Source organism: Rhipicephalus microplus, chromosome 9 (assembly GCF_043290135.1).
Source record: "Rhipicephalus microplus isolate Deutch F79 chromosome 9, USDA_Rmic, whole genome shotgun sequence".
In the NCBI taxonomy this organism is placed as follows: domain Eukaryota; kingdom Metazoa; phylum Arthropoda; class Arachnida; order Ixodida; family Ixodidae; genus Rhipicephalus; species Rhipicephalus microplus.
Window position 1 is genome coordinate 82,514,588 of NC_134708.1, and position 26,569 is coordinate 82,541,156.

General features: G+C 45.0%; 1 protein-coding gene across 2 annotated transcripts in view; it reads right to left on the reverse strand.

Annotated features, from left to right (window-relative positions):
* The window catches only part of r (carbamoyl-phosphate synthetase 2, aspartate transcarbamylase, and dihydroorotase rudimentary), a 147,241-nt gene that overhangs the window by 88,868 nt on the left and 31,804 nt on the right, over window positions 1–26,569 (reverse strand). For both annotated transcript variants that reach the window (XM_075873983.1, XM_075873984.1), the window contains 13 exons: window positions 22,359–22,460; window positions 21,824–21,974; window positions 20,986–21,351; window positions 20,211–20,432; window positions 18,330–18,518; window positions 17,216–17,449; window positions 12,026–12,163; window positions 10,695–10,862; window positions 7,680–7,762; window positions 4,079–4,328; window positions 3,300–3,398; window positions 1,955–2,056; window positions 1,048–1,170 (listed from right to left, as the gene is read on the reverse strand). In XM_075873983.1, the coding sequence (XP_075730098.1) occupies window positions 1,048–1,170; window positions 1,955–2,056; window positions 3,300–3,398; window positions 4,079–4,328; window positions 7,680–7,762; window positions 10,695–10,862; window positions 12,026–12,163; window positions 17,216–17,449; window positions 18,330–18,518; window positions 20,211–20,432; window positions 20,986–21,351; window positions 21,824–21,974; window positions 22,359–22,460 (2,227 nt within the window). The remainder of the gene's footprint in view (window positions 1–1,047; window positions 1,171–1,954; window positions 2,057–3,299; window positions 3,399–4,078; window positions 4,329–7,679; window positions 7,763–10,694; window positions 10,863–12,025; window positions 12,164–17,215; window positions 17,450–18,329; window positions 18,519–20,210; window positions 20,433–20,985; window positions 21,352–21,823; window positions 21,975–22,358; window positions 22,461–26,569) is intronic.

Genomic DNA, 26,569 nt, shown 5'->3' on the forward strand with positions numbered 1-26,569 from the left:
TACTTGCAGGTGCCAAGTTCACGTTGTATGCATGCTAAGTTGGAGTCCAAGTCCCCTGGCTTGCTTCAAATTCTTCGGGTCCTTTTTATTGAAGAAAAGCTTACAGAACGTTTGTCGCTCACAGGGTTGACCGACGCGAAACGAAGATAATGCTTGTTATGTGTCCTTCCAATGAACACTCAATAACAGACGCTGTCGGCCCCGCTGTACCATTATGTCAAAATAAAAGGGTAAAAGTCAAGAGCTTTCCTCTTCGACAGTGAATTTTATAGCTTCCTCAATGCTATTCAAGTGGTTGATGAATGTGGCCAGGGCATTTTTCTTCATGATGCAAAAGCAATCACTATCGTATCGGAAGAATACTTTCGGGACAGAGTCGAAGGAAGCCAGAGCCCTGCTTTCCACCGACTCCACAGCCAGGTTTGCCGCCGTTACGGAGATCGATGCACCCATAGCGGCTCCAAGTAGCCGCTTGTGAATGACACCATGAAAAATAAAGTACGTATTATTCAAACAGAAATCAAGTAGCTTTACGAGATCCTGCACTTCAAACATGGTGTGTTCACCTAGTTTCTCATGAATCAAATCACAAACACAATGATGGTTTAAGGCACGCCCAGATATTTGACTACAGATCTGCACAGATTTTGAAATGATGAAGTTTCTGATGTGTGACAGGGACCAATTTTAAATAGCCATGGCTATGTTGAACCTACCATCTTTTGCCATTGTTTTTCTGTTTGGTGGATGTTAGAGCTGCTAAATGTGAGATGAAAGACCATATGGATCCAAGATTATACACATCAACTCGCAAGTGCAGTGAAAACAGCGACGGCAAGGTCCTGATTCAAACGATCTTCTTGACAGTGTTTGAATGAACAAACTATAACAAAATGTTCACTTTATCGGTAAAAAGATTCATTCTATCAGTTACAAATTTTTTCTCTTGCGAAAAAGAAGAAGCTGCTATGCCCATACACAAGCATGCACAGTTATACAAGAACAACATAACCCCTCTTCCCCTCTTTCACCCATTGCTTGCCTCACCTCTAAATTGGTGAGCTCCCTCCACTGTGGCTGGGATATGCCAATGGAATCCAGCATGCGGGAGAACTTGAAACGGTTCTCGGCACAGTCAATGGACTCTGGCGATGTACCCAGGATGCGTGCCTAAAATTAGGAGAAGAAAAGGAAAATGCAACCACTCTTGATTTAGGCAGGAGAAGCATGGAACACGTCCTTTGACCCTTTTAAACATTCCTCAACAGAATGCTATCAATTATTTCACATTTGAATTTTCAGCTTTAGGAGAATGGCCCAAAAAATAAAGAAATTCTAGGAGTAAGATAACAACACTATTTCTACCATTTTGCTTGTTCGTTTCATTTTTTTTCTGTTGCGCAGAAGTATAACAGTGCCACCGAAGCCTGTTGACGTGATAATCAGTATGGTGTGAACAACGTGCACTGCGATTTAGTGGAGGGTCACACTTCTACAGAATTTTGGACACTAACAGAATCAGTAACAAATAAGTACTTTGGCGTACCAGACTTGAGTGCACGGATAGCGAAAATGCATCGAAATGATTCGGTACATAATCAGATATCCTAAGGCAAGCATGGTTTTCTTTTGCATACTGTTTCACTGCTTCTTTGCATTTATCCAAATTATCTCCGTGTTCTATAAGTCAAAAATGTATCTCCAGAATTTTAGCCATTTTCTTGTCATCTGATGGGTTGTTTTTCGCAAGGAGACGATGGGCAGTAAACATTGCCGTTAATACCACTGATCACACTTCAAAGTGCTACGCTACAGCACTGCACAGGCAGATTTTTCCAGCTTGGGCCCGAAAGAGCCACACACTGACCTGCCTAAGCTCGGTCCATTGTACTCAAAACAAGGCCTGTACCAGTTGCTCTTGAATGGTAGCCCAAGCCAAGCTTCTGCCACTCACCTTTTGCCTGTACAGATCCATAGCGATGTTGTTGGGGAGCTGGCCGCCCATGTTTAGAATGATGCCTTCGGGTTGTTCCATGCAGTAAATGTCCATCACGGTCTGTAAATGGAGTTAAACATCACAGCATGTATCACAGTCACTCAAATTGCAGTGGACGCCTGCAACTTTCACTCCAGTTAGTTAAAATTTCCAGTTAGTTTACCCCTGACAGCACGAGATTTTAAACTCTAAATGTTAGTGCTGTTCCAGTCTTCTGAATACATACATATAATAGAACATGCATTACTGGTGAATGTCGCATTGAACATGGTTTTAATGTGAGCCCACATTCCTATCTAGGTTTACAGCCCCTTGTGTCATTATCATCGAGAGGATGCGTTCACTGGCCGCCCAGACTGCCTACGAAATTTTGCCCATTCTGCCTGTATTGTCACCACGACGAGTTTGCTAGGCCAGATCACATACTCAATATTAGGCTGCACCATTCAGGAAATTTAAGCATTTCCTAAGAAAGTAAACAATTGCAGGTTCTTCAAGAAACTTGAAAACTTACTTTTCAACTCCAATGGTTTTTCAAGAATTTCAAGAAGTTGTGTGTACCTTGAAATAACTGAAGGTCAATTTTGACATTCATTACTTGCTTGCTGTCCTAATAGAAAGTAGCTAGGGTGATTTCAGATTAAAGCAGGCTGCAGGGGTATCCTAAGTAATGCCATATCATGAACTTCAATGTCGCACGAAAAGCTTTCAAATTGGTAAACAAACAAGAATCTGCATGTGACCACAATAAATAATCTTTCAGGACATCAAAATGTGCTGCAAGCACCTGCTTGAGTACTTTTATCCCCAACATGCATCGATCAATTTCACCATTGATGTACCTAGTAGGCCACATAAACTTACCATTAAGACGGAACCATTGCAGTTTTATATACAGTCGAACCCCTTTATAAGAGACACTGGTATAAGAGACAAATGGCTTTAAGAGACGCCTGTAAAAAATAGTTGACATTTCGCACGCTAGAGGAAGAGATGAAGGAGAATAGCGTGTTGCACGCGATGGGCTTCTTGGATCTGTGCCACAATAAACGGCAGTGTCGAGATGCTCTCCTCTTTATCTCCAGGAGTATTAGTCCTTTAAACCCGATTATATACGAAAGAAGTGTGCCTATAGTAAAATACGGGTTGCTAATAAAATACCTACGTGGTACTTTGCCTATAAGAGGCATCTCATGTAAAAGACAAGAATTGCTGCGTCGTATAAAGGGGTTCAACTGTGCCTTTTCAAATCGCAAAAGAGAAAGTCAAGCTATAAACACAAACTGTGCCAATCACAACTCACCTCAAAGCTGATTTCATCAAAATACAAACGGTCGCACATGTCGTAATCTGTGCTAACGGTCTCGGGGTTGCAGTTGACCATGATGGTTGCCTTGCCCAGCTGCAAGCAACAAAAAACTTCAGGTCCAGAACATTTAGAGCCAACGCTTCAGTTTTGTGTCACCATGGCTTTCAGAATTCGCCATGGCTAGCTCGTAGGAAGCTACAATTTCCCACACTGTCAAAAAAAACCGGAGTGAAATCAAACAGCATGTTACCAGGTGATGGGACAGACAACAAAACAAGCAAATATCTGGTGCTATCTGTACACTGCACTATTTTTATGAGTTGTTTTGTTCTCAACGATATCACTGATGAAACTTGAGAGCGTATACAGATGAAGTCAGCATATAGATTGATATGTGGGACTTAACGTCCCAAAACCACCATAAGATTATGAGAGACGCCGTAGTGGAGGGCTCCAGAAGTTTCGACCACCTGGGGAAGTCAGTATACAGCAAACATAACTTTGGAACATTGCAGGGTTATGGAAACCACACAGTATAAACTGGTTAACAAACTTTGTCACATGGTCTAGTGAATCAGTACATTTCAATGATGTAACAGTGCAAAGTTTGATTGTAGCTTCCTAATTTAATTTTACAGAGATGTTTGGAGATAATCACACGGTTTTTTAGAAGTACTTAGTACAGAGAGTGAATCAGATAATGCAGCCTCTAAGACTCATACTGTAACGAGCTCACAAAGCTCCATGCTCTTTGGCAACGAAAGAAGGCTGACCTTGCGGAGCTCCTGGACACAACTGACGGCGCACCAGTCAAACTCGACCGAGCTGCCGATGCGGTAGACGCCAGAGCCCAGCACCATAATGGCACTCTGTGGCTCGAACTGCAAATCATCTTCTTTGGCGTTGTAAGTCAGGTAGAGGTAGTTCGTGGCAGCGGGCCATTCGGCCGCCACCGTGTCAACCTGCTTCACCCGAGGCACCACACCAAGTTCCTGCCGGGTCTTGCGGACCACAAGCTCTGTGCTGGATGTGAAAAGACAAAAGGTGCAAGGAAGAAGTGAAAACGATCAAGTCTTGTCAGATCACTAGGGTTGTGTCCAAACTGCACTGAGAAGGCTCTTGTCGCCTACAGCAAGGATTCCAAACACATGGACACATTCGAACCTCTTGCAGCATATGTATGTCTTGATCCCATAACTTTGTTAATTTTCTTTATAAGTGGATTTCATAACTAGACAAACATCACTGGTTTGAAGCGTCATTATTAAGCTCGTGCGAATATTCAAATACTTCAAGTTCAAACAAATATTACAATATTCGAATTCGCTTTGATACTAATTTGAATTATTGAAAATTTTGAAGTAGTCGAAATGAACGAATATATGTACAGTTGAACCTAGATATAACGAAATAAACTGATTCCCGAAAAAATTCATTATAAAGAAGACTTCGTTATATGCAGGTTCAATATGAAAATTTGAAAAATAAGTGCACAAATTAAACAAAAGGGGAACTGAAGGCAGAGCTCACACGCATCGTAACTTTTACAAGCGGGTAAAAGCGCGTGAGCAGTGCTAAAGCAGACATCAAACAAGCGGCCCATCGTTATCACCAGGAGGACCCATATGATAATATTCCCCAGCGTGTTAAACTGTTGTCGAGTGGTAAAACAGAAAACCACCCTTCTTGAACGAGCATGGCCCCGCCACGGTGGTCTAGTGGCTAAGGTACTCGGCTGCTAACCCGCAGGTCGCAAGATCGGATCCCGGCTGCGGCGGCTGCATTTCCGATGGAGGCGGTAATGTTGTAGGCCCGTGTGCTCAGATTTGGGTGCACGCTAAAGAACTCCAGGAGGTCGAAATTTCGGGAGCCCTCCACTACGGCGTCTCTCATAATCATATGGTGGTTTTGGGACGTTAAACCCGGTATATCAATCAATCGAACGAGCATAAAAAATTGAAAACTGTGGGTCGCTCGAATATCAACAGTGAGCTTTGATTTTAAAGGTGCGGTAGCGATCGCCGGTGCCCGTGCGATCTCGGCAGGCATCAGTCCACTTTTAACGAGCAGAGACTGTGATAAGAGCACTTCCACTAGTGTTTTGTAGGAGTTCCATGGTATAGAGTCAAAGAGAGTTGGCTGCCAGCCTTACTTCATATAACATTACAATTTGTTGCTATCGCATTCATTGCATTGCATTCAACGTGCCGTCGTATTGTTGTTCGATCTAACCGGCTAAGCACGAAGGATGCGGTTTCGTGAACTCGCAGCGCGGCGCAAGACGGCAAAGCACGTGATGAGTCAGCCCGAAAGTACTGTCGCACTGTAGTCTCAGTTGTAAAAGACTACGTCTGCTTGGGACAGGTAATAACCGGGGGGCCAAACCACGAGAATGAAGTAACTAGAAAAATAAGAATGGGGTGGAGCACCTTTGGCAAGCATTTTCATATCTTGACAGGTAGATTTCCGCTATCCCTCAAGAGGAAAGTATATAACAACTGCATCTTGCAGGTACTTAGCTACGTAGCAGAAACATGGAAGCTTACAAAAAGAGTTCAGCTTAAATTGAGGACGACGCAGCGAGTGATGGAAAGTAAAATGATAGGTGTAACCTCAAGAAACAAGAAGAGAGCAGAGTGGATCTGGGAACAAACTGGGCTTAAGGATATCATAGTTGAAATCAACAAGAGGAAATGAACATGGGCCGCGCAAGTAGAGTGTTCGCAGGATAACCGCTGGTCATTAGGGTAACTGACTGGATTCCCAGAAAAGGCGAGCAAGTTACGGGGAGACAGAAAGTTAGGTGGGCAGATGAGATTAAGAAGTTTGCGTGTATAAATTGGCAGGAGCAAGCACAGGACCTAGTTGACTGTCGGAACATGGGAGAGGCCTTTGTCCTGCAATGGACGTAGTCAGGCTGATGATGGCGATGCATTTTTTGCTCCTCCCGAAAAAGTTTTCATAAAATTTTCCTTGCATAATAAATGCACCCCGAACTTTGCTCCAATTTTTCTAGAAAAAAAAGTGTTCATTACATGACTAATTATGGTATGTCATATACTATTTGAATCAATTTGAAATTATCCGACCAAAATAACTATTCACTTGAAACCTAAAATTAACTATTCCCACAAGTTTAATCATTATCACTACTTTTTTTTGGCACCGATGCAGTCTCCATGTGTTAAAACATGACTGTGGAATGAAAACTATACTTCAGATTCAGTGCCCCGATTTTTGTCATCCTGGAAATCAGCAGTCACGTTTTTATAAAGCCGACCTCAAAATCGTCCATGGGAAGAGCCTCCTTTGAGATGGCAATGTAGAATACAATATGGTACGATATGTTGTTTTTAAATATCAAACATTTAATGTGCTTTTTCTTAAGCAAGGTCTTTTCTAAACAGAGATAGTTACGCAGTAAATTAGCATATTAAAATAATTTGAAGTGAGAATTTCAACAGAAATCTATTTTATAATTCCACTTGGACAAAAGCTACGCTATGCTGAATAATAATGAAGGAATCAACGTCGAGCTGCTTTTTGTTCAAATGTGTTTAGAAGATCCATTCTTGTTTCATTGCACACTATTTTTATTCCAGAGTGATAAGCTGACTTTGCAAAACGCATCTGCCATCTGCTCTTCTGGCTTACGCATGCATTGTGGCAGTGCAAATGAAACAACAAAGGAACCCACACATACAGACAAAAGAAGCCTTGCATTTTTCTAATTGCGATGAAGACGCCCCTATGTCATTATTCTTGATGTGCATATGGGTCTTATATGTGTGCTGTAAGGGCTGCGCTGTGTATAAATGGAAGTAGAGCTTCGCAGAATCTGCTATGCAACAGTCATAGCTGGCTGTGACACTGAAGCACTTGTCCTGATTGTATGTGCATGTGGCCCATATTTTCTTCATGTTCACACAACCATCTAACCCTAAAATCTCAGCTAACCTTCTTTATTGAAGCAATTGCAGCATACGAGGTTGTCCTGATAATAAAAACCAGCATGAAATAATTAAATGCAGTGAAACCAACGTGACAAGTTTCATAGATTTCTCCATTTGGTCTTACCAACTCACCAAACAGTCAATTCTTTTGAGGGCATCATGTAAAAGCGAGATCAACAACTGGGATTAATTTGAACAGTTTGGTTTATTATTGAAAGAGCTCAGCCAACGCTGACAAAGTCACACAAGCATAACAAGTGCATGCTCACAACTGAACGTTTGTTGAAAGAAAGAAAGCAAGGCCACTTAAAACCTACGGCACTTGATATAATCTGTCTGTCTCCAATGCTCGGACTACTTCAAAACTGAGGGGGTCCTATTTCATTAGGCAGGAACACAGAGGCCATTGAACCATACTGACCTGCCCACGCACTGGCCGATCTGCTTGTCTGAGAAGCCAAGCTGCTTGGCCCGCAGGAGAACGTCGTACGTAAGCAGAGCAGGCTGCAGGGACACAGAGAACATAGCACAGGACAGCGTTAAAAATGCACGTTCACTTGGTTTATTATCTGCGCCACATCGGTGTGCAGAAAAACAAGATCCAAAGGGCACACTTTTTTTTTCTACACGTAGCAACAATACATCAATACATGATGAATATATACAGAAGCAACTTCTTGTAAGAAACACTGATGTAATAGACAACTGGGTATAAAAGACACCAGTTTGCCTACATAAAAACAGGGGTCGATCGAAAAATGAGGACACCAGCTTTAGCTTAGCGCAGAATCCTCTTGTAAGGGACAGGAACTGCTGCATGGTGTGTGCCTCTCAAGGGGGGACATGGGCCTTTAAGATTTTTTTTCTGTTTTTGGCTCAATCTTGACCAAACCTCACCATCTTGGACAGTTTTTTATGCTGATTTCAAATATGTAATTGGTTCTGAAATAGCTTCAGTGGATAAAAAGATATTAACATCTGTAATTTAATTAATTATGTCCTTCATTGGGGGCTTTTTGGTAACTTAATCAAGCCAGATCCAAAAAATGAATGCATAGCCCCAATGCTGAGGGCTTTCTGTATGGGGTGATGCTATTTTTATTAATCTTTAGGCATTATATAGATAAGAAAACAGATCAGCACTTACAATAGATATTCTGTTCAATTTTCGCTCATTACTATCCATAATTGTAATCAACAGTATGCTTCTAGAGTAATCAAAATAGCATCACCCCATAGGTAATGTTATTACAAATAAAATGATACCAAGTTTGTCATTCTCAATCAACAGTAACATATAAGAAAAACCCCAAAGGTTTAGTGTGGTGCACAAAAACATCGAACTGAGAAAAACGCATTTAAAGTTTCTAATAACTGTAACTTTTGCTAAAGTGAAGCTAGAGCAATAAAAATGGCACCGTTGTAAAGCTCTACATTATGTGAGTATGGCTGTACCAAATGTGTCAATGCACCTTCCCAAAATATTTGCCACAGCTCATTTAAAAACTGTGTACTGGCCGTTGAATCAGTATAAGGAACCTAGTCTACAACTTTGTGGCTGTTCTAGTGCACTGAAAACCAAAGGAAGACACATGTTATATATAAAAACATCGCCCTTTTATACATAAAACACTATTTCAAGTAAAACACACATTTTTGTCCCAGACATCCTTACAATTCTACAGCATGCCAGGGCTGTATGCAGTGTCTCTTGCAGGCTTATGTCGCTTTGCAAGTGTTGCCTTTGTTGAACTGCTCTGCAGGTGCTCCCTCCGCGATTTGTGAAGCCTGGTTTTATCCTTTTCAAGGCTACGACGCATGAAGAGATTTCCTGCACTGTAGCCTAGCTTCTCAGCAATTGCTTCATTGCTCTTCGTGGCCCCCTGATTAAAGCGGCTGATGGCTTCAGCCACTGCTCTTTCTACGCTGCGCAGTGAGGCATGGGTGGTCTTTAGGACTTGTTGCCAAATTGTAGTGTGTAAGCTCTCACTAGGATTCTGGGTCTGGAAGCTCTCACTAGGATTCTGGAATGTGCTGCCTCCGCAATAACAGGCATTTCCGACAGCCCGTTGTGTCAGAATGCGCTGCCTCGACCATCTCCGGCGTTCTCGGCGGCGCGCAGGCCGCTCCCTTCTGCCGCGCATTCCACGCTCGCTTTCGTTTCCTGCCGAAAGCTTGACGAGTGTTCTTCTTCAGGCGAGCTTCCCAAGCCATGCCGGCGAAATGCAGAAAGACGTATACGTCGGCGACGTCGGTACACGAGCGGGTAGCAGACGAGATAACACGCACGAGAGCAGGCGCCGACGACGGAGCAAAACCAAACAAGCAAACAAACAAAAAAAAGAGTGAGCAACCGTGGCCGCGCCGCCGCGCCAGCCAATGGTAAGCGCGAGATGGCGGGGCTCACCGGCGCGCGCGCGTTCTAGCCAATCAGCGGTTCGGGAGACGGCTTGGCAAAACGGGGGAGGGCAGTCGTTGTGTTGGAGCTACGCCATTTTGAGAGCCCGCAAAACGCGCACAAAGGAACCAGGTTCAAAACAAGCCCAAGATGGCGCCGATCCGCCGACTGCTTCGCTAGCGGCGCGCGCGGGAAGTTCGAACAAATTTTCTGTTTTGCGGGTTGTTTTGCGACTCCCGTGATGGTTTGAAAATAGATTTTAACCTATTTTTTAATCGAATTTAGCGTTAATAATTTGAGGAGAGGTGCTTATAGGTTCAAAGATTCGAAAAATGCATTTTTCTCAAAATCGATTTTTGGCCATTTTTTACTTTTATAAGACCCGCGTCCCCCCTTAAATAAGGGTTCAACTGTACTTCGAGCCAGAGGAAGAACTAATAAAAATGCAATGATAAGTTGACACAGCTATAGGCAAAACCCGTTTTTTCCACACCGGCTGTGCGGATTTTTAATTTGTATTAAAACAAAACAGTGACTCTAATCTCATCAATATTCGCGAGTTTTTACGCATGTAAACATCATTAACTGGTGGCACTGTTCATGAAACTAGTGCAGAGAGACAAGTGGTCAAAAAAAGTTTTGGAGTGCTGTAATGCTTGCATTGTTGACCACCCACTACAACACACACTTATTGCTACTGACTTACGCATTCCAACTCATGGGAAAAAAATGTCCATTCGTGCGAACTGGTTCTCGAGAGTTCAGTTCATTAATAAAAACAGTTTTACAACTCTAGTAACTTAAGATCTGTTTCCCAGGAACATCACGATTTTTCTGCAGCCACGAAACAGTCTTAAAACCACTGACCAATGCGCTATGATGGCTTGTTTCACATCGATCAGCACAGCTAATTGAAACCATTCGAACTCCTTCATTCAATGTACCCTTCTCCCTATTTCACACCGCCGAGAAAAAAAACCTCTGCAAGCAATGCGACAGCTGAAGCACTGTGCTGACTGCAAGTTCAACAACACCTGCCTTGCTGTGAAGGCCCTCCAGGAAGGTGTGGTACTCGATGATGTTGATGATCTTGCTGAGGAACCACGGGTCGATCTGGGTGAGCTCGTTGAGCTGTTTCACTGTGTAGCCAGCCTTGATAGCTGATGCTAGGTGGAACATCCGCTTGTCTGTGGGGCAGGCCAGCTCCTGGAAACAATGAAACGTACGTCACAGACGTCATCGTCTGCTATGTCAACATGGCACGCCTCAAAACAGGAGTCTGAGTGCGGTAAAGTACGATCTAGAACAGTGCCCGTGACTACGAAGCGTAACTGAATGAACCAAATGTGCTTGCATTTCAAGAAGAATTAGTGCAAGGGACAGATCAACCCTCTACAGAAGAACGAGACCTCTCTTTAGCAGGTAGCGTAGTCTCACCAAACTTCTCGGGCTAACGAAATACCTAAGCTATTGCCAGTGCACATTCTCAGTAACAATAAGTGGCACAGTTGCTTGAGAGTGATAAAAGTGAGGTTCGCCAAAAACTACCATATAGTCTCCTCCTAACCTCTTGGATTAGTCTCTGTGCAAATAGCAGTTGTTAAGCATCGCAAAGATACATTGACAGTGACAACTCAGCATCAAAATTTTATGCTGCTTCACCAGTGAAAAATGCCATTGAGCAAGGTAAATTCCAACCAGATTTTGCAGGTGTTCTTTTCTACAGTGTTTTCAGAGCTGGTACAAATACGGACACCATAACACGTGTAATGTTTTTCTTTACTGAAAAAGCATCACCGGCAGATCTCTTAGCATGCATGTAGCACTCGACGGCCTTGATTCGCTTTTGCCAATGTTATCATTGCAATTGATCATGGCTCACACAGAAGTAACATAAAAGTACATCATAAAAAATATTACATGGAACACAGACATCGCCTACAAATGCTGTAATGACTGAACACAGTTGTCAAATGCAGAAGTGATCCCCACCGCTAAACACTCAGGAAATGCATCTCTTACAATTGAACGTATCTCATTCATATCAGTACATTACAATTGCACATGCAACATGAATTCTGTGTTCCTGCTTGTATTCTTCACAACTACACACATGCTCACCATGCTTATCTACACTGCCAGACTGCTCAGCTGCAGCCTAAAGCTAGCCATTGCTTCCTTAATTCTAGTGCTATCACCAAGGAGTGGGATCACCAACTACAATACGACTGATGCATGATAACTTGAGAAGAGGTTCACGACTCCACAGGCAACAAAATGTTGGCATTGTCGCCACACATAAGCTGCCTAAAGCACATCTGAAGAACGTGAAGACGATCCCAGCTCAACGAAGTAATTGAAGAACTCACCCGGTCGCTCACAGGTTTGAGGTAGGGATCCAAGCCAGAGACGTGTTCTTCCACCATCCTGATTGCCTTTTGGAAGGCCTCCTCAAATGACCGTCCTATGGACATCACTTCACCCACACTCTTCATTGAGCTACCGATCTGTTCGAGCACACAAACCCACAACACAATTAAGTAAATGGGAACCAAGAAAAGCACACAGGCAAGCATCTTTCATTATTATACAGTGGAAACTTCTGATCTTCACAGGCAGCAAAGGATGAAAGAGGTTTCTTGAAAATCCATCACTTCAAGCAAGTGGCATTTTATGTGCCAAAATCTCTATACAGTGAAACCCGGATATAACAAAATTAATAAATTCCCGCAAAACTTGGTTATAAAAAGGATTTCTTTATATGCAGGTTCGGTACAAAAATTCGGAAAAGAAAAGCACAAATTAAAAAAAAGGGAGACTAAAGGCAGAGCTAACTCAAAACATTTATTTTACAGCAAAAAACTGCATTAATATCACGATAGCTATTATAAGGACACTCTCGGAAGGTTTTTGCCATCGCCGCCATGTTTCTTAACAGGTGCGAATTGATAACATGCCCCGCGCATCCTAACTTTCACGAGCGGGTAAAAGAGCACGAGCGCTGCTGAAGCAGAGATAAAACAAGTCGGCCCATCCCTATCACCTAGAAAGTGCATAGCATCTCCCGCGTGTTAGCACTGCCGTCGAATGTACACACAGAAAGTAAACCACCCGTCTTGAACGAGCATGAAACAAAGCGGGGAGGTGGAGGGGAAAATCGCTCGAGCAGCAATAATGAATGATTTCAAGGGCGGTCACGATCGCCGGCGCGCTTGCTATATCGGTGAGTATCAGTGCGGTTTCAACGCAAAAAACTGTGTGACAAGAGCACTTCTCCTTGAAGCAGCCGCATTCACTCACACTAGCGTTTCGTAGGAGTTCCACGATATCAAATCCAAAAGAGTTGGCTGCTAGCTTTACTTCTTATAACATAACAATTTTTTGCTATTTCGTTCATTGCATTGCGTTCAACGTGCCGTCATGTTGCCAGAACTAATTGGCTAATCGCAAAAGCTACCAGCCTGCGAACTTGCGGCGCGGCGCAAAATGAAAGCGCGTGACGAGTCGAGCTCCGAAAATCCGTCGTCACCGTGGTCTCGGAGAGTTTCCATCAGCGCCTAATCTGACATCCCCTCGGTGGCGAAGACATGATTGTCCGAAATTAAAAAAAGTCAGAGTTTTGCCACAAGGGCGAAGCGATGAATGTGATACCAACAATTCTTGGAATTCAACGCTGAGAACGGCAAGCAGATCGAAACGTGCAGCGCGCTGCTCACGCACAAATGACGCAAGAAAGCAACTTACACAGGACGAGACGGAACTAACAATGTTTACTGCTCGACACTTAACGCGCTGTTTAAACAAACAAGGCAAGAAACGTAATCACAGGTACAGATATGAGTGCGAACTAACAAGTGCCCCAGTTGTTGCTTCAGTGTGTTTGAAAAGCGCACTCTTTTCGCAAAGGGTGCCTTTCCAGCGAGCGAAGTGATCCTCGTGCGCCCGGCAACTAAACTCAATCGTTCCCCGGACAAAGTCGAAGGCACTCGATTCTCCCTACCGAAGAATAAGCGTGCGCGCACGAGCATCAACCCCCCCCCCCCCCCACTCCCTTTAGCAGGGCAAAGTACACGTGGGAGATGAGCGTACGTCGGCGCATCGTGACAAGCTGGGCGCCGAGTGCAAGCCGCTTTTTCATTTTTTTCCCCCTTTCTTGAGTTTTCATATACAGTCGAGCCCACATATAACGGCCTCACTTAAAACGAACTTTCACTTAAAACGAACAATATCCGCATGACCGTAAAAATATACATTGCTTCAATGGCACAAAATCGCACTTACAACGAAAGTCTTCGAGCGCCACTGATCGGTTGCAGCGAACGGAGTCAGTGGTCTGCCGACTTCCCGGGAAACCAATTTCGACCACCGATCAGGCAGCGGCAAGGTGCCCATACATTCTTATTGTTAAACGCCAAACCTGCCTCCGCGACCCTCTAGTTGCCGCTCTCCCCAACCCATGGAGGAAGCAAAGCTGTTTCCTTCCTCCATGCCTCGACTGCTTTTTGTTACGCACGCCTCCGTCCTTTGTCCCCCCCGCTACTCTGAGCACCCCGCATCGCTAGACGAGGCCCCTGTTTTCACACTGCCACCGATCTTTCGAAGACCGGTCAGTCATCTACCCTGTTTTTGATTGCTGGTACTGTCGTTGGCGTCGCTGGCCTGGAGTGACCAGACTATTTGCCAACATTGTAGGCCACCGACTGTATCCGATAGTCTGCGTCCAGTGCATGCGCGTACGCTACCCCACCGACTCTGATAATTTGTGATTCATTTCGCGTTTAAGACTTGTTCTTACTCACTTCGCACTCAAATCAGCATGCTTTCGCGCCCATGCGGAAGCGCGAAAACGGCTGTTAATTTGCACGTAACGAATTGCGAAATATCGAAGTTCGTGAGGCCACACGAACTCGCTGGCGCAACAAAACGATTTTTTGACCACGGCCGCCGATTCTTTGAACACCGCTGCGCCCACCGATCCAGGCGGCCATGCTTTGACTTCTGTGCGCGCAGGCACTCTTTACAAGTTTTATTACGTGCGAGTTTGACGAACCTTTCAATAAGCTACCCAACCTGCCTCCTTCCCCTGTGTTTTGGTTTTCAAAGTCGCTCTCCCGCCGCATCCTCCCCTCTCTTTATCGCAACTCCTTGCCCTTCTCTCGCAAGTCTGCTCTCCTCTCTTGATCACAACCCCTTTGCCCGTCTCCACCGCTCTGCGACGCCCGTCACGCTGGCTCGAATTAGTTTCATTTTCTGACTGGAAACGAGCCCAGAGCTGTTACGCACATTCTGGCATGTGTGTCGCGTGTGCGCGTCTTGCTCGCTCTTGGTGTGCGTGTGTGGTCATGATGGCAGATAGGAGGACTAGCACGCTTTTTTCTGCCGCTCAACAAAACGTCGAAAGTGTGACCGCTTGGCTTGAGCGTAATCAGCGCGTTAGATGCCACGTTGCGGAGCACTTGCTCATAGCTGTTGACCACCAGACAGCCAACTTGCCGCTTCGGGCGTCCCGGTATTCAGCTGTGGAGATGGTGAATATTTCGTGAGCGGCGGTGACGACTACATGCACGTGAAACTGTTTTCGCGAGGCCGACTTCGTCGACATCGAGCTTGATGCCGAGCCTGAAGCTTCCGAACTGCGGCGGTGATTTGTGGCAGCGCGTCGTCGACTCCGACCTGGGAGAGCGGGTGGGACATCTGTTGCGATGGTTTAATTACGGCCTATGATGATGCCGACACTGCAAAACCGTGCACGGATTGAGGCATTGTGAATGAAGTACGTGGCGAGAGCGATTTGGAGGAATCAGATTGCGAGAACGACAAAACTTTGAAGCCAGTGCCTCATGTAGCTTATGCCACGGGCCTCGGCGAACGAGCACCCTGCCGTTTTAAATGAACTCGAGACCGCCCTTATCGCTTCTGCTCTTCAAAACACGTGCATCACGGACTTTTTGGGGCAAAAAAAGTTTGTGTTTTCACTCGCAACGTTTTTTAACAGCTGTGTTTCATTTACTACAAACTTCAAGATACAGCGAACGGATGCCGCGTCACGCTCAGGTTCGTTATAAGCGGGCTCGACTGTATTGATGTTTTTCCGTCTTAAGATGAAAGTGAAGCATAAGATTGTTCCAAGGAAGAAGTTCGACAGGACTGCGAAATCCAAACTAAGCCCAGTGTCATGCCATTTCGCGGCCATGTTTGTGCCACATACCGTCGTACATAATGGTGATGTCGGCCTTGCTAAGTTCCCTCACTGCAAGCTCCTTCGACCTCGCAAGATTGGCACTGACGTCAACCATTGCCGCATCACGAACTTTCCGGTTGACGGTTGTGAATGACTTTTGATGCATTGGCTTTTGCAAGCCAACAACTCGCGCAAATCAGACCAGCCTATTACTGCAGAGCGCGCCGTACAACGGCTTTCACGTGCAAGCAATGGCTCTTTTTTTATTCATAACGGAGATAAACACACAAGAAAAGCACTGTTCAGCTGCGCTGTTCGACAAGACATAAACCCCGCAAGAAGGCTTCACAGCACATACAGACACGCCGCGGCCAATGATGGTCCTTGATCCGTACCACGTAATAAGCCAATCGTGGCGCTCGAAAAACGAGCAGAAGCGTGCTTCTTTTTATTATTTCTTGTGCTGCATCAGCGAGGGAAACTGTCATTATTTGAAGAGTGAGGCTCGAAACTCTGGCTCATGCGATCAACAATGGCGAGTGGCAGCGCATTATTGGCAGCAAGGTGCTCGAAGACTTCACACTTTGGGCCTTTTAACAGGCACCTTTTGCTCTTAGACGTAATTTTAAAGCATTTCCAGTTAAGTCTTGACCTATATATTTTTTTTTGTGCATAACAGTAGAGGTACTAATCTTATCAAAACAGGCAAAAATAAATATCGGTAATTTTGAAGATAACGCGTTTCTTGACCCGCATTTCCCCTTAAAACATGTTAAGCACATGAGCAAGCGTATGCTCCACGGTTTCCTGAATATGGTATCGCTCAAGCTTTTGGCTTAATATTTCAAGATGAACTGTATCAAACGCTTTTCTAATGTCTAGAAACACACCTATAGCAAATTGGTTGTTGTTGAGGGCCTCATTATATACATCTGTCACGGAAAGTACTGCAGATAGAGTTGATTTGGTTTTCTGAAAGCCATGTTGGTCCGGCGATAGAATACCGTTTTTATGCAGGAAATTTTTTACTCGCATCGCTAACAACTTCTCGAACAACGTATTAATGCAGCTTAAGACGGATATAGGTCTGTAAATGTTGAGTTCATTTTGGTTTTTAGTTTTATAAATTGGGGTTACTTTAGCTATTTTTAGAATTTCAGGATATATACCCGTATGGAACACCGTATGGAACATCCCGAAATATTTTGCATGGACAGTCAGGAAAGTTAATTAAATGAATCTTCGATAATTAATGTTAGCTACTCTCAGCAGAGAGAGCTAACAAGGTCGAACAATAGAGAGTGTGGATTGACGTTGCATGATGCCACAGTTAAACTACCCCACAAAATTCTAAGCACAATGTTTACCACACACTTGCCTTGTTGCTGACATGTGGAAACTTGCCAAGGTCCCAGCGTGGGATCTTGACCACGCAGTAGTCGAGGCTAGGCTCAAAACAGGCCGTAGTTTGGCAGGTGACCGTGTTGCGGAGCGATGGCAGAGAGATGCCAAGCGCCAGCTTGGCTGCGATGTAGGCAAGTGGGTAGCCCGTTGCTTTGCTCGCCAACGCCGAGCTCCTAGATAACCGGGCATTCACCTCCACAATGTAGTACTGCAAGGATTACAGAAAGAAACTAATTAAGTGTGATCTGAACAAAAAGATGATGATCAGGCAATATGGCTGGAGCCAATGTTGCAACAAGGAGATTCATCTTGATAGGGCAGTACAGTATAACCCCGTTACAACGGATCCGCTTACAACAGATATTCAGTTACTACATACTAATTTGCGGCGTTATGCCGACCTCCCTATTTGTTCCATTGATTGAGCTTCGTTTATTATGGATTCTTGTACAACGAACATTTTGATATAAATGACTAAAATGTGAGGCCAGCAAGGTGGTCATTACTCCATTACAGTGAACTTTTCTACCGCAGACATCCCGAATTCAATAACTTCCGACTTCAAATATCGCTTGGCATAGTTTCAGGACGAGAATAGGGCCACGGATATCAACATAACGTGTTATTGTTAACGCATCTCAATATGTTGTTTAAACAGCTAATATCATCTTCCTTTCAACAGTCAAAAGAGCACCCAACCAAGCAGACAAGTGGTTTTAAACAAGAATTTGCAAATTGATTACTGTGCTGCTACTGCAGGTCTAAAGTGTTCACAAACTTTAAGGTGCACTTTTCGACAATGAGTCAACACCACTGCTGTGTGTGGGTTCGTTGCCACCCAAAAGTTCTTGATGTGTGGATACAGAATGTTACAGAATGGCTTTGTTAAAATATTTTTTTTTCTCAAAATCAACAAATTGTGCATAAAATGGGGGCAAAAGGGGGATCCATCCAGTGGCACTCGTACAAACTGCTTGTGAAGCCTAAGGATTCTGTAGAACCCTTTTTAAAAACCCCTGTACTAGAACATGCACAATCGAAGCAAAAAAACATGAAGACATGAAGCTTCATGCAGGCATGTAGAGTACCTCGAATGAGTGGGGGCTGAGGGCGTACTGGACGTTGCACTCGCCCACAATGCCCAGGCGTCGAACCACTCGAATGGCGGTGGTGCGTAACCGGTTGTATTCCTCGTTTGTCAGGGTTTGGCTGGGCGCCACTACGATGGACTCCCCGGTGTGAATGCCCAGAGGGTCCAGGTTCTCCATGTTGCATACCTGCACAGTGACAAGGCAGCACTCCATGTGAATTCCATGCGAGGACACTCCATGTGAACACTACCAAGATGAAAAAGGTGTATTTAGGGCGCCTTTTTGCCACACAACAATACATCTCCGTCCCCAGTGCAATGTACAGATGGAAAAACCAGTGAATATGAAACATGCGGCCCATTTGTTCATCACTAAGTTAATCTCAAGACGGCCCACTAGAGTGTTCCTCAAATTCCTAGATACGAATCTTAGAAATTTTCAGATCGAATGGTGTTTGCGACCAGTGCGCTCACTTCTTCCTTTTATTAGACTAGTTGGGGGAGGCCTGTACATTTCTACCCCCGGATTACTTCTTTTTTCCGAGCAGTGGGGCTTGCCCGGGATTTGTGGCATGCACACACAAGGAGTTTTAGTCACACAGAACAAGCAAATTGTGGTTTCGCCTAACCACATAGTACTGCTTTGCCCTAATATCCAACATGCATCTCGTGCTTTCCTTGCGGGACCAGGTGCCAAAAAGGTTGCATGAAAGAAACCACAAGTGAGAAAAGTACAAGTGGTTTTCACACTATCACATAGCAAAGCGGGTCAAGGAACAATTGCTTGTTAAAGACACCTTAGTTAAAATCAAAAAGGAGAAATGGTCATGGGCAGGGCATGTAGCAAGTAGGAAATATAACCGCTGGTCATTAAGAAGGAAAGTGAAGGACGCAATCCATGTAGACGAAAAAAAAAAAAAAAAAAAAGATTGATCATTGATATGTGGGGTTTAACATACCAAAACCACCATATAATTACGAGAGACTTAGTGGAGGGCTCCGGAAATTTCGACCACCTGGGGTTCTTTAACGTGTACCTAAATCTGAGCACACCGGCTTACAGCATTTTCGCTTCCATCGAAAATGCAGCTGCCGCAGCGGGATTCGATTCCGTCTTTGCAGGTTAACAATCGAGTACCTTAGCCACTAGACCAGTGGTTCTCAAATGAGGCAGCGGGCCCTAGGGAATCCGCGAAGCCATTTTTAAGATCTGTGAGACCCTCACCCCTTTTTTTCACAATTTTAAATTGTTTTGTACATATGCAACCCTGTTTAAGTGCAACTGTGCCATGTCTTGATGAACTCTCCAAAATGAAGTGACACATTGTTTGATGTTTTTGGTAGCAATAAAAGGCCCCTGTTTCACACTTCAGTTGTGTTTATTTACCTACGTACATCCCCTCCCCTCCAAGGGGTCCCCCATCATTTCCACCAGCCCACAAGGGGTCCCCGACACATCTGTGGCTGAAAACCACTGCACTAGACCACCAAATGCGGGGCAACGAAATAAAAAAAAGGAAGGGCACAGGATAGAGTGCATTGACTCTTCCCTGTCCCCTTCCCTCTTATCGCCTACGTGGGTTGCGTCCTTCACCTTTTTTCAGAATGAACGAACCAGCCCAACACTGCTCTTTAGTTTGGTTATTAAGAGCAAGAGACTGGATTCCATGAAAAGGCAAACGCATGGGCGAGAGAGAGAAAAAAGTTAGCTGGGCAGATTAGATGGAGAAACTTGGGGGCAACAGCGTGGCAACTGCAAGCAGAAGATCAGTTTCATCAGGGAAGCGAGGGAGAGGCCTTTGCCTTGTAGTGGGCATAGCCAAACTGATGATGACAGTAGCTAGAGAACGGCAGACAGTAGGGCACACGGAAGACCCACCGTGATGCAGTTGTCGAAGGCGTCTCGCACCACCTCGTACTCGACCTCCTTCCATCCCTTGAGGCTCCTGTCCAGCAGCACCTGGCTGGAGCGGACAAGGGCCTGTGTCACCAGGGCACGCAGTTCGTCTTGGTTGTGCGCAAAGCCCGAACCCAGGCCGCCAAGGCAGAAGGCACCCCGTACCAGGATTGGGTAGCCCAGCTTTTCAGCAGCTGTCAGAGCCTGCAGTCACGCAGCACAGTACGGAATTTCGACTAGGGGTGCTCTTGTGGACACTGTGATATTCCCCCTTAAGCCAAACTCCCCAATGGTGGCCTTTTAAACCAGTCAGGGTGGCTGCAGCAGCCTCCTTTGCCAATCAGAGCTAACACGATAGACATTTTGAACACAACGGTATTCAGCAGCGTTTAGAATAACAATTCAATTGAATTTATTCTGGAAGAATGAGGCTGAGCAACCAGGCTTAATTAAAAAGTGGCTCAAATGAAGAGGGTGCAATATGTCCATAACAAAGCAGCTGCAGTGCAGCGATGCATAATTTGTAACATTTCAAGGATCGAAAGCAAAGAACTTGTCAATGAATGAAAAGCTATGCAACAAAAGTGATACCGCATTGAAAGACCCGCGTACCTTTCACCAGTGTAGCTTTCTCTTGAGAAGCTTTTGGCCCTTCATTTCTCAAATGTTCTAGCAACTCTCCTAATGGTTCATGCTTTTACAACGTCAGCGAACTTCTCGACATAAAAATTAAACGAAAGGCTAGACAACAGGTTACCTCCTCTATGGAGTAGACGGCACAGTTGGGCACAACCTGCTCGCCAATTTCTTCGACCAGTTCAGCAAATAGCTTGCGGTCTTCAGAATTGATGATGGACTCGATGGGCGTGCCCAGCACGGCGACCCCGTAGCGGTCCAGCGTGCCATTCTTCTGCAGTTCCACACCGCAGTTGAGTGCAGTTTGGCCGCCAAACGTGAGCAGAACGCCATCTGGTCGTTCGGACTTGATCACCTCCCCCACGTAGTACGGTGTGATGGGCAGGAAGTACACCTTGTCGGCCAGCCCCGGCGACGTCTGCACTGTTGCTATGTTTGGATTGATAAGGATCGTTTGGATCTTTTCTTCCTTCAGTGCCTTGATGGCCTGCAAAAGAAATTAAGCAAATGCATTCCAGTGTAACAGTCAGCATTTTTTCCAAAGCCTGCCATTATTTAAAAGCCTTGTTCCCTATTGCACACACACACAGAGAATGCTTGAGTGGACCAGAGAGAGCATTTGGGTGTCACAAGGCAAACAAGTGCACTCACATTAATAGCCCACAGCTATTAGTGTTAGTGAATATCATTAGTTATGAGCTCTACATTAATAGCTTATAGTTATTAATGAATAGTACTCTGTGGTGGGTCGCGACACCTATCTAGACTGCCCAACCCTTGCCATTTTGGGTTCCTACACAGCAACAAACGCAATCGCAGAAGCCAACATAGCCATGCAGCCATGCCATTAAATGTTGGCATGTTTACCTCAGCTACATATTTGCCGTGCTTTCCTACGCCGCCACGGCTTCCGTTGCCAAGAGATTTTCAATGCAGCACACTAAAAGTGAGTTGCCTACCTGAGAGCCAGAGTAGTCGAACTCTCCGGCCTGGCCTATGGACAGTCCTCCAGAGCCGAGGATAAGGACCTTGTGGGGCCGTTTGGCGGCGAGGACGGTGGGTGGCGCAAGCGCCGCAAACTTGGCCGAGATGCGATCCTCAATTGGAGTGCTGGTGAGAGTCAGGAAATGCAACATCACACTATAGCAATGCACAAGGCTCACATCAAGCAAATTAAGCAAGCAATCACATGCTTTTTAACAAGTAGCTGACAGTGGTGAAACCTGTCCCTTTTGATAACACACGAAGAGGAGAAACTTTATGGAGGCAGAGCCCTCCGTGAACCTTCACGAGACTTTGTGAGCGGTGTTGTAGCTGCTGGACTCTGCTCACTGGATATTGTTGTTGAGGAAACAGTAAGAACTAAGTTTGTACAACAAAGAGCCACCTATCTTCCTATGCTGACTTCTGGATTAATAAACTGTGATCGTAGAAAAGCCTTCGAAAAAAGGGAGGCGTATTGACCACTGTATGCTGCAAAGCTCCAGCACTCACTAAGCTTTGCCGATGACGGAGTCCTTCACAGACTCGATGAAGACGTCAAACAGAAACTCCAGATCAGCTGGACCAGCCATGTGCTCGGGATGGAACTGCACACTGAAAGGAAGGTTGTCATGAAAATGGCGAACTGTAAATAATGCAAGCATTATATAAAACTAACTTAAGTATAACACTTATCATATAAATCTGTGAACGAGACACAGTTTTCCAACATGTAGTTATCGCTGCAAAAACATTTCAAGCTCGCCTGACAACTGCATGAACATAATGCAGGAGTTAATCTTATATGTACATGTCGCAAACCTTAGAAAGATGCAAGGTGTCGCATTCGTAAACTATGAAGCCGGATTTCAGCCCCAAACCATGCAACTCGAACTAGTAGTTCAACGTCGATTCCTCTTGCCATTTGCACCTTAAATCGTCGCTGGTTTGATCCAAGCTGCTGCGCTTGCATTTCGATGGAGGGGAAACGCTAGAAGCCTGTGTGCCATGTGGTGTCAGGGCCCACCAAAAAACACGAGGTGGTCGAAATTTCAGGAGTCCTCCATCATGGCACGCCTCGTAATCACATGATGATTTTTCTACGTAAAACCCCGTACAATGAAGGGACTTCCAAGAGATGGCGTGTGTGCTAAAAGCACGCATGCCATGCTTCATGTTGTTATCTTGCAAGTAAAAGCGTTATTGATGCGTTCCTGTCTTAAGATGAAGCATAAGATTGTTCCTTTGAACAAAAAAAAAAAAAAAACTATACATCTAGGTGCACCTTAATGGTTTCCAAGGATTCATGCTAATATGCACGGGGGCACCGCAATTTGTGCGCTTTTACAGAACTGGTGGGGGAAACAATGTTGACGAAACTCGCTGCGGACGACGCATATCTCAACTGCCATAATAAGCAGGAGGTCGATAAAAGTAGGGCACACGTTGCGCACCGAGTTTGCCAATATGCTTAACAAGATTCTACTAATACTGTGGATGCCCTTCATGCTTAAAACATTGGTGTCAATGGGGCTTTGTTGAATGGAGTAGAGGGAACTCCACGAACAGGATTTACTGGCTGGGGTAACCATGCGATACATTTCTTCAGGTTTCACAACAGTGAAGCTATCATGTATCTTTAGGCTGCTCCAATCCAAGCTTCCTTGTCATGCTTTAGCAACTTGCTTTTCCAAATTGCTAAGATTTCTTGGACTATTTTGCAGTCCCTGCCAGGTTAAAAATAATTTGTCAGCAATTGTATATACAGTCAAACGTCATTAGAGCAAACCTCAGATTAATATTTTTTTTTCAGAATGATGACTTTTTCAAAAATTATCCCCCCCCCCCCCCCCCATTTCTATTATTTTATTGTAAATATATTTCACTACTACGAATTTCAAAATACGAAGTGTTTCAGAATAACATGATATTTTATAGCCCATTTATTTCCAAAACATTTCAAAATAATGAATAGCGATTTTATAAAGTTACTCGCGGCTGCAGATACAATGCCCAGCCGAGTACCTGCCACTATCATCATCATCATCATCAGAGCAGCCGCTTATTTCTCTTCAGGCTTACCCTATACAAACATGCGATAGCCCTATCACCATCACCAGCACTTGTTTTCGTGTCGAGTTTCAACAGGAAGGAAGGATTTGGGTGTGTTCGTGCGTTGCACTTGTTTCGTCAAGCAGCTTTACCTGCGCGCTTGTTACACGGCTGTTTTCTCGCCTTTAGATAGGGGGTTGTACATTTATGAAGCAGCACAAACAGAATATGGCGAGAGTGAAAAATGCGATGCGAGTGACCTACGTGATGAAGTCGCTGGTGATTCACCCATGCGTGCTTCACTAACAGTTCAACATTACGCACAGTGTGATGACGAAGTACGTATGCACAACGGCTTTGCAGCCGAGCGATAGCATCCATACCATTTGTTGTGATGAGAAAACGGCAACGAGAGCAAAGAAGTTGTTTAAACAGAGCGTGCAAACCAATGCGAAGATTCAGCATTTAGAGCGGATGCTTCCAAGTGTGTAAGAAGGGGGCACACACTTTTGAGAGTTCGTCTTTCAGCAGTTGAGCTGCCCACACCAGGATATATCGCGCTTTTTCTCAAATAAACGTGCACTGGTTCTGTAATGTTTTGGGTTTCTTTGTGCAACGCGCTTGTGAATGCATAGGTAGGCAACTTGCGTGGTTGCGTCAACAATTTTGGTGCAAAATATTTATTACTTTCACTACAATGATTTTTGAATACAGTTAAACCTGGACATAAAAAATTGACAAACTCCACCAAAAATTCGTTACAAAGAGGATCTCATTATATATAGGTTTGGTAAGAAATTTCGAAAGATATATGCACATATTAAACAAAAGGAGAACTGAAGGCAGAGCTCAACCAAGGCACTTAATTAGCGGTAAAACACTGCATTATTATTACGTTACCAATTATATGAACACTTTCGAACAGTTCTCGCTGTCCCCTCTATGTAAAAGTTCGAATTGTAACATGCCCCTGGGCATTGTAACTTTTACAAGCAGGTAAAAGCGCGTGAGCGCTGCTGAAGCACAGATCAAATGAGCCGAACTATCTCTATCGCTTGGAGGGCGCATATGATAACATCCTGCTGTGTGTTAGAAATATCGTCGAATGCTCAGACAGAAAGGAAATCATCAGTCTTGAACGAGCATACGCAAAGGGAGAGGGGTCACTCGACTAGCGACAGCTAATTTGATTTTAAGGGCGTGGTCGCTGCCGCGTGTGCTATCTCGCCAAGCATCAGTCCACTTTCAATGCTATGAGACTGTGAAAAGAGCACTTTCTCCCTGGAGCGGCTGTATTTGCTTACACCAACGTTTTGTAGGAGTTCTGCGATATTAGATTCACAAGAGTTGGCTGCCAACCTTACTTCGTATAACATTACAATTTGTTGCTCATTCATGGTATTGCATTCACACGCCATCTTGTTGCCAGAAAGCTACGGTCCCGCGAACTCGTAGCGCGGCGCATGATGGCACCTATGCACCTGAAACCTGCAGAACAGCGCCACATCCCCCACCTACGAGAGCGACGTACCCGGGAATCCTCCAAGAGACTGAATTTTACTACACATACAGTGGAAGATGGACAGCTGCGCCAGCTCTCCTCGACCTGTAGCCAAAGGCCGCTCTGGCGTTCCATTTCGTTCATGCTCTCACTAGGGGGGGGAGAGAGTACTGTGGGTCAGGAACGAACCGGGGTTAAGAATATCAGAATTGAAATCAAGAAGAAGAAATAGACAAGTGCCAGGCACGCAGTGCGTAGACAGGATAACCACCGGTAATTAAGCATCACAAACTAACTTCCTAGAGAAGGCAAGCGGTGAAGGGGAGACAGAAAGTTAGGTGGGCAGATAAGATCAGGAAGTTTGTGGGTATAAAGTGGCAGTAGGAAGCACGGGAGCGAGTTGACTGGCAGAACATGGGAGACTCAAACTTCATGGCACGGGGCCTTTGTCCTGGAGTTGGCGTAGTCAAGCTGATGATGATGACTGTGGTGAACTCCAAGTACACCACGGCGCAGCAGGTGGCGCTGCCAGTCTGTCGCAAACCGATGTACCTCCCCCTCCCAAAGCACTGCCAACAAAGACGCAGAAAGGGAGAGAAAACGGAAACCGGTTTCCAAGTCTACCGAGTTGAACGAACAATAAAGCTAGTTGGCATCGAGACTCTCAGCAACACGCTTCGTCTATGTGTCACTCTGCATGGCAACAAAACTGTGCACGCGCACGGTTTTGTTGCCACCCGGAATACCACGGAAAACTAGTCGGTAAAGAGCCCTCCATATGCAGCGTGGCCCCACATACATATGTGACGCTAACTAAAAGCGTAACAATGCAAAGTGGCATCATCTGTGTCACTTGGAGTGCAGTTCAGAGACTTCTGCCTCAATTAAAGAGTGGCAATGCCAATGCAAAAGTAGTTGTATTTTTTTGTTTTTGGTTTGGAGGAAAGGAGAGGGCCCATTCGCGCATGTGCCTGCGGCAACAAGAATTGTGGCAACGCCAACTCGAGGCCCTCCTGCCCGCCTCCCGCACACTCACGCACAATAACGAGGGCTCATTCTCGCCTGGTAGTCGCTGAGACCACGAGGGCGCCACCGCCGCTTTGCGCTTAGTCAGTGGCAGGGCAAATGCAGATGCATGCTCATGCCAAAATGACTAAATTCCTAGATTGTC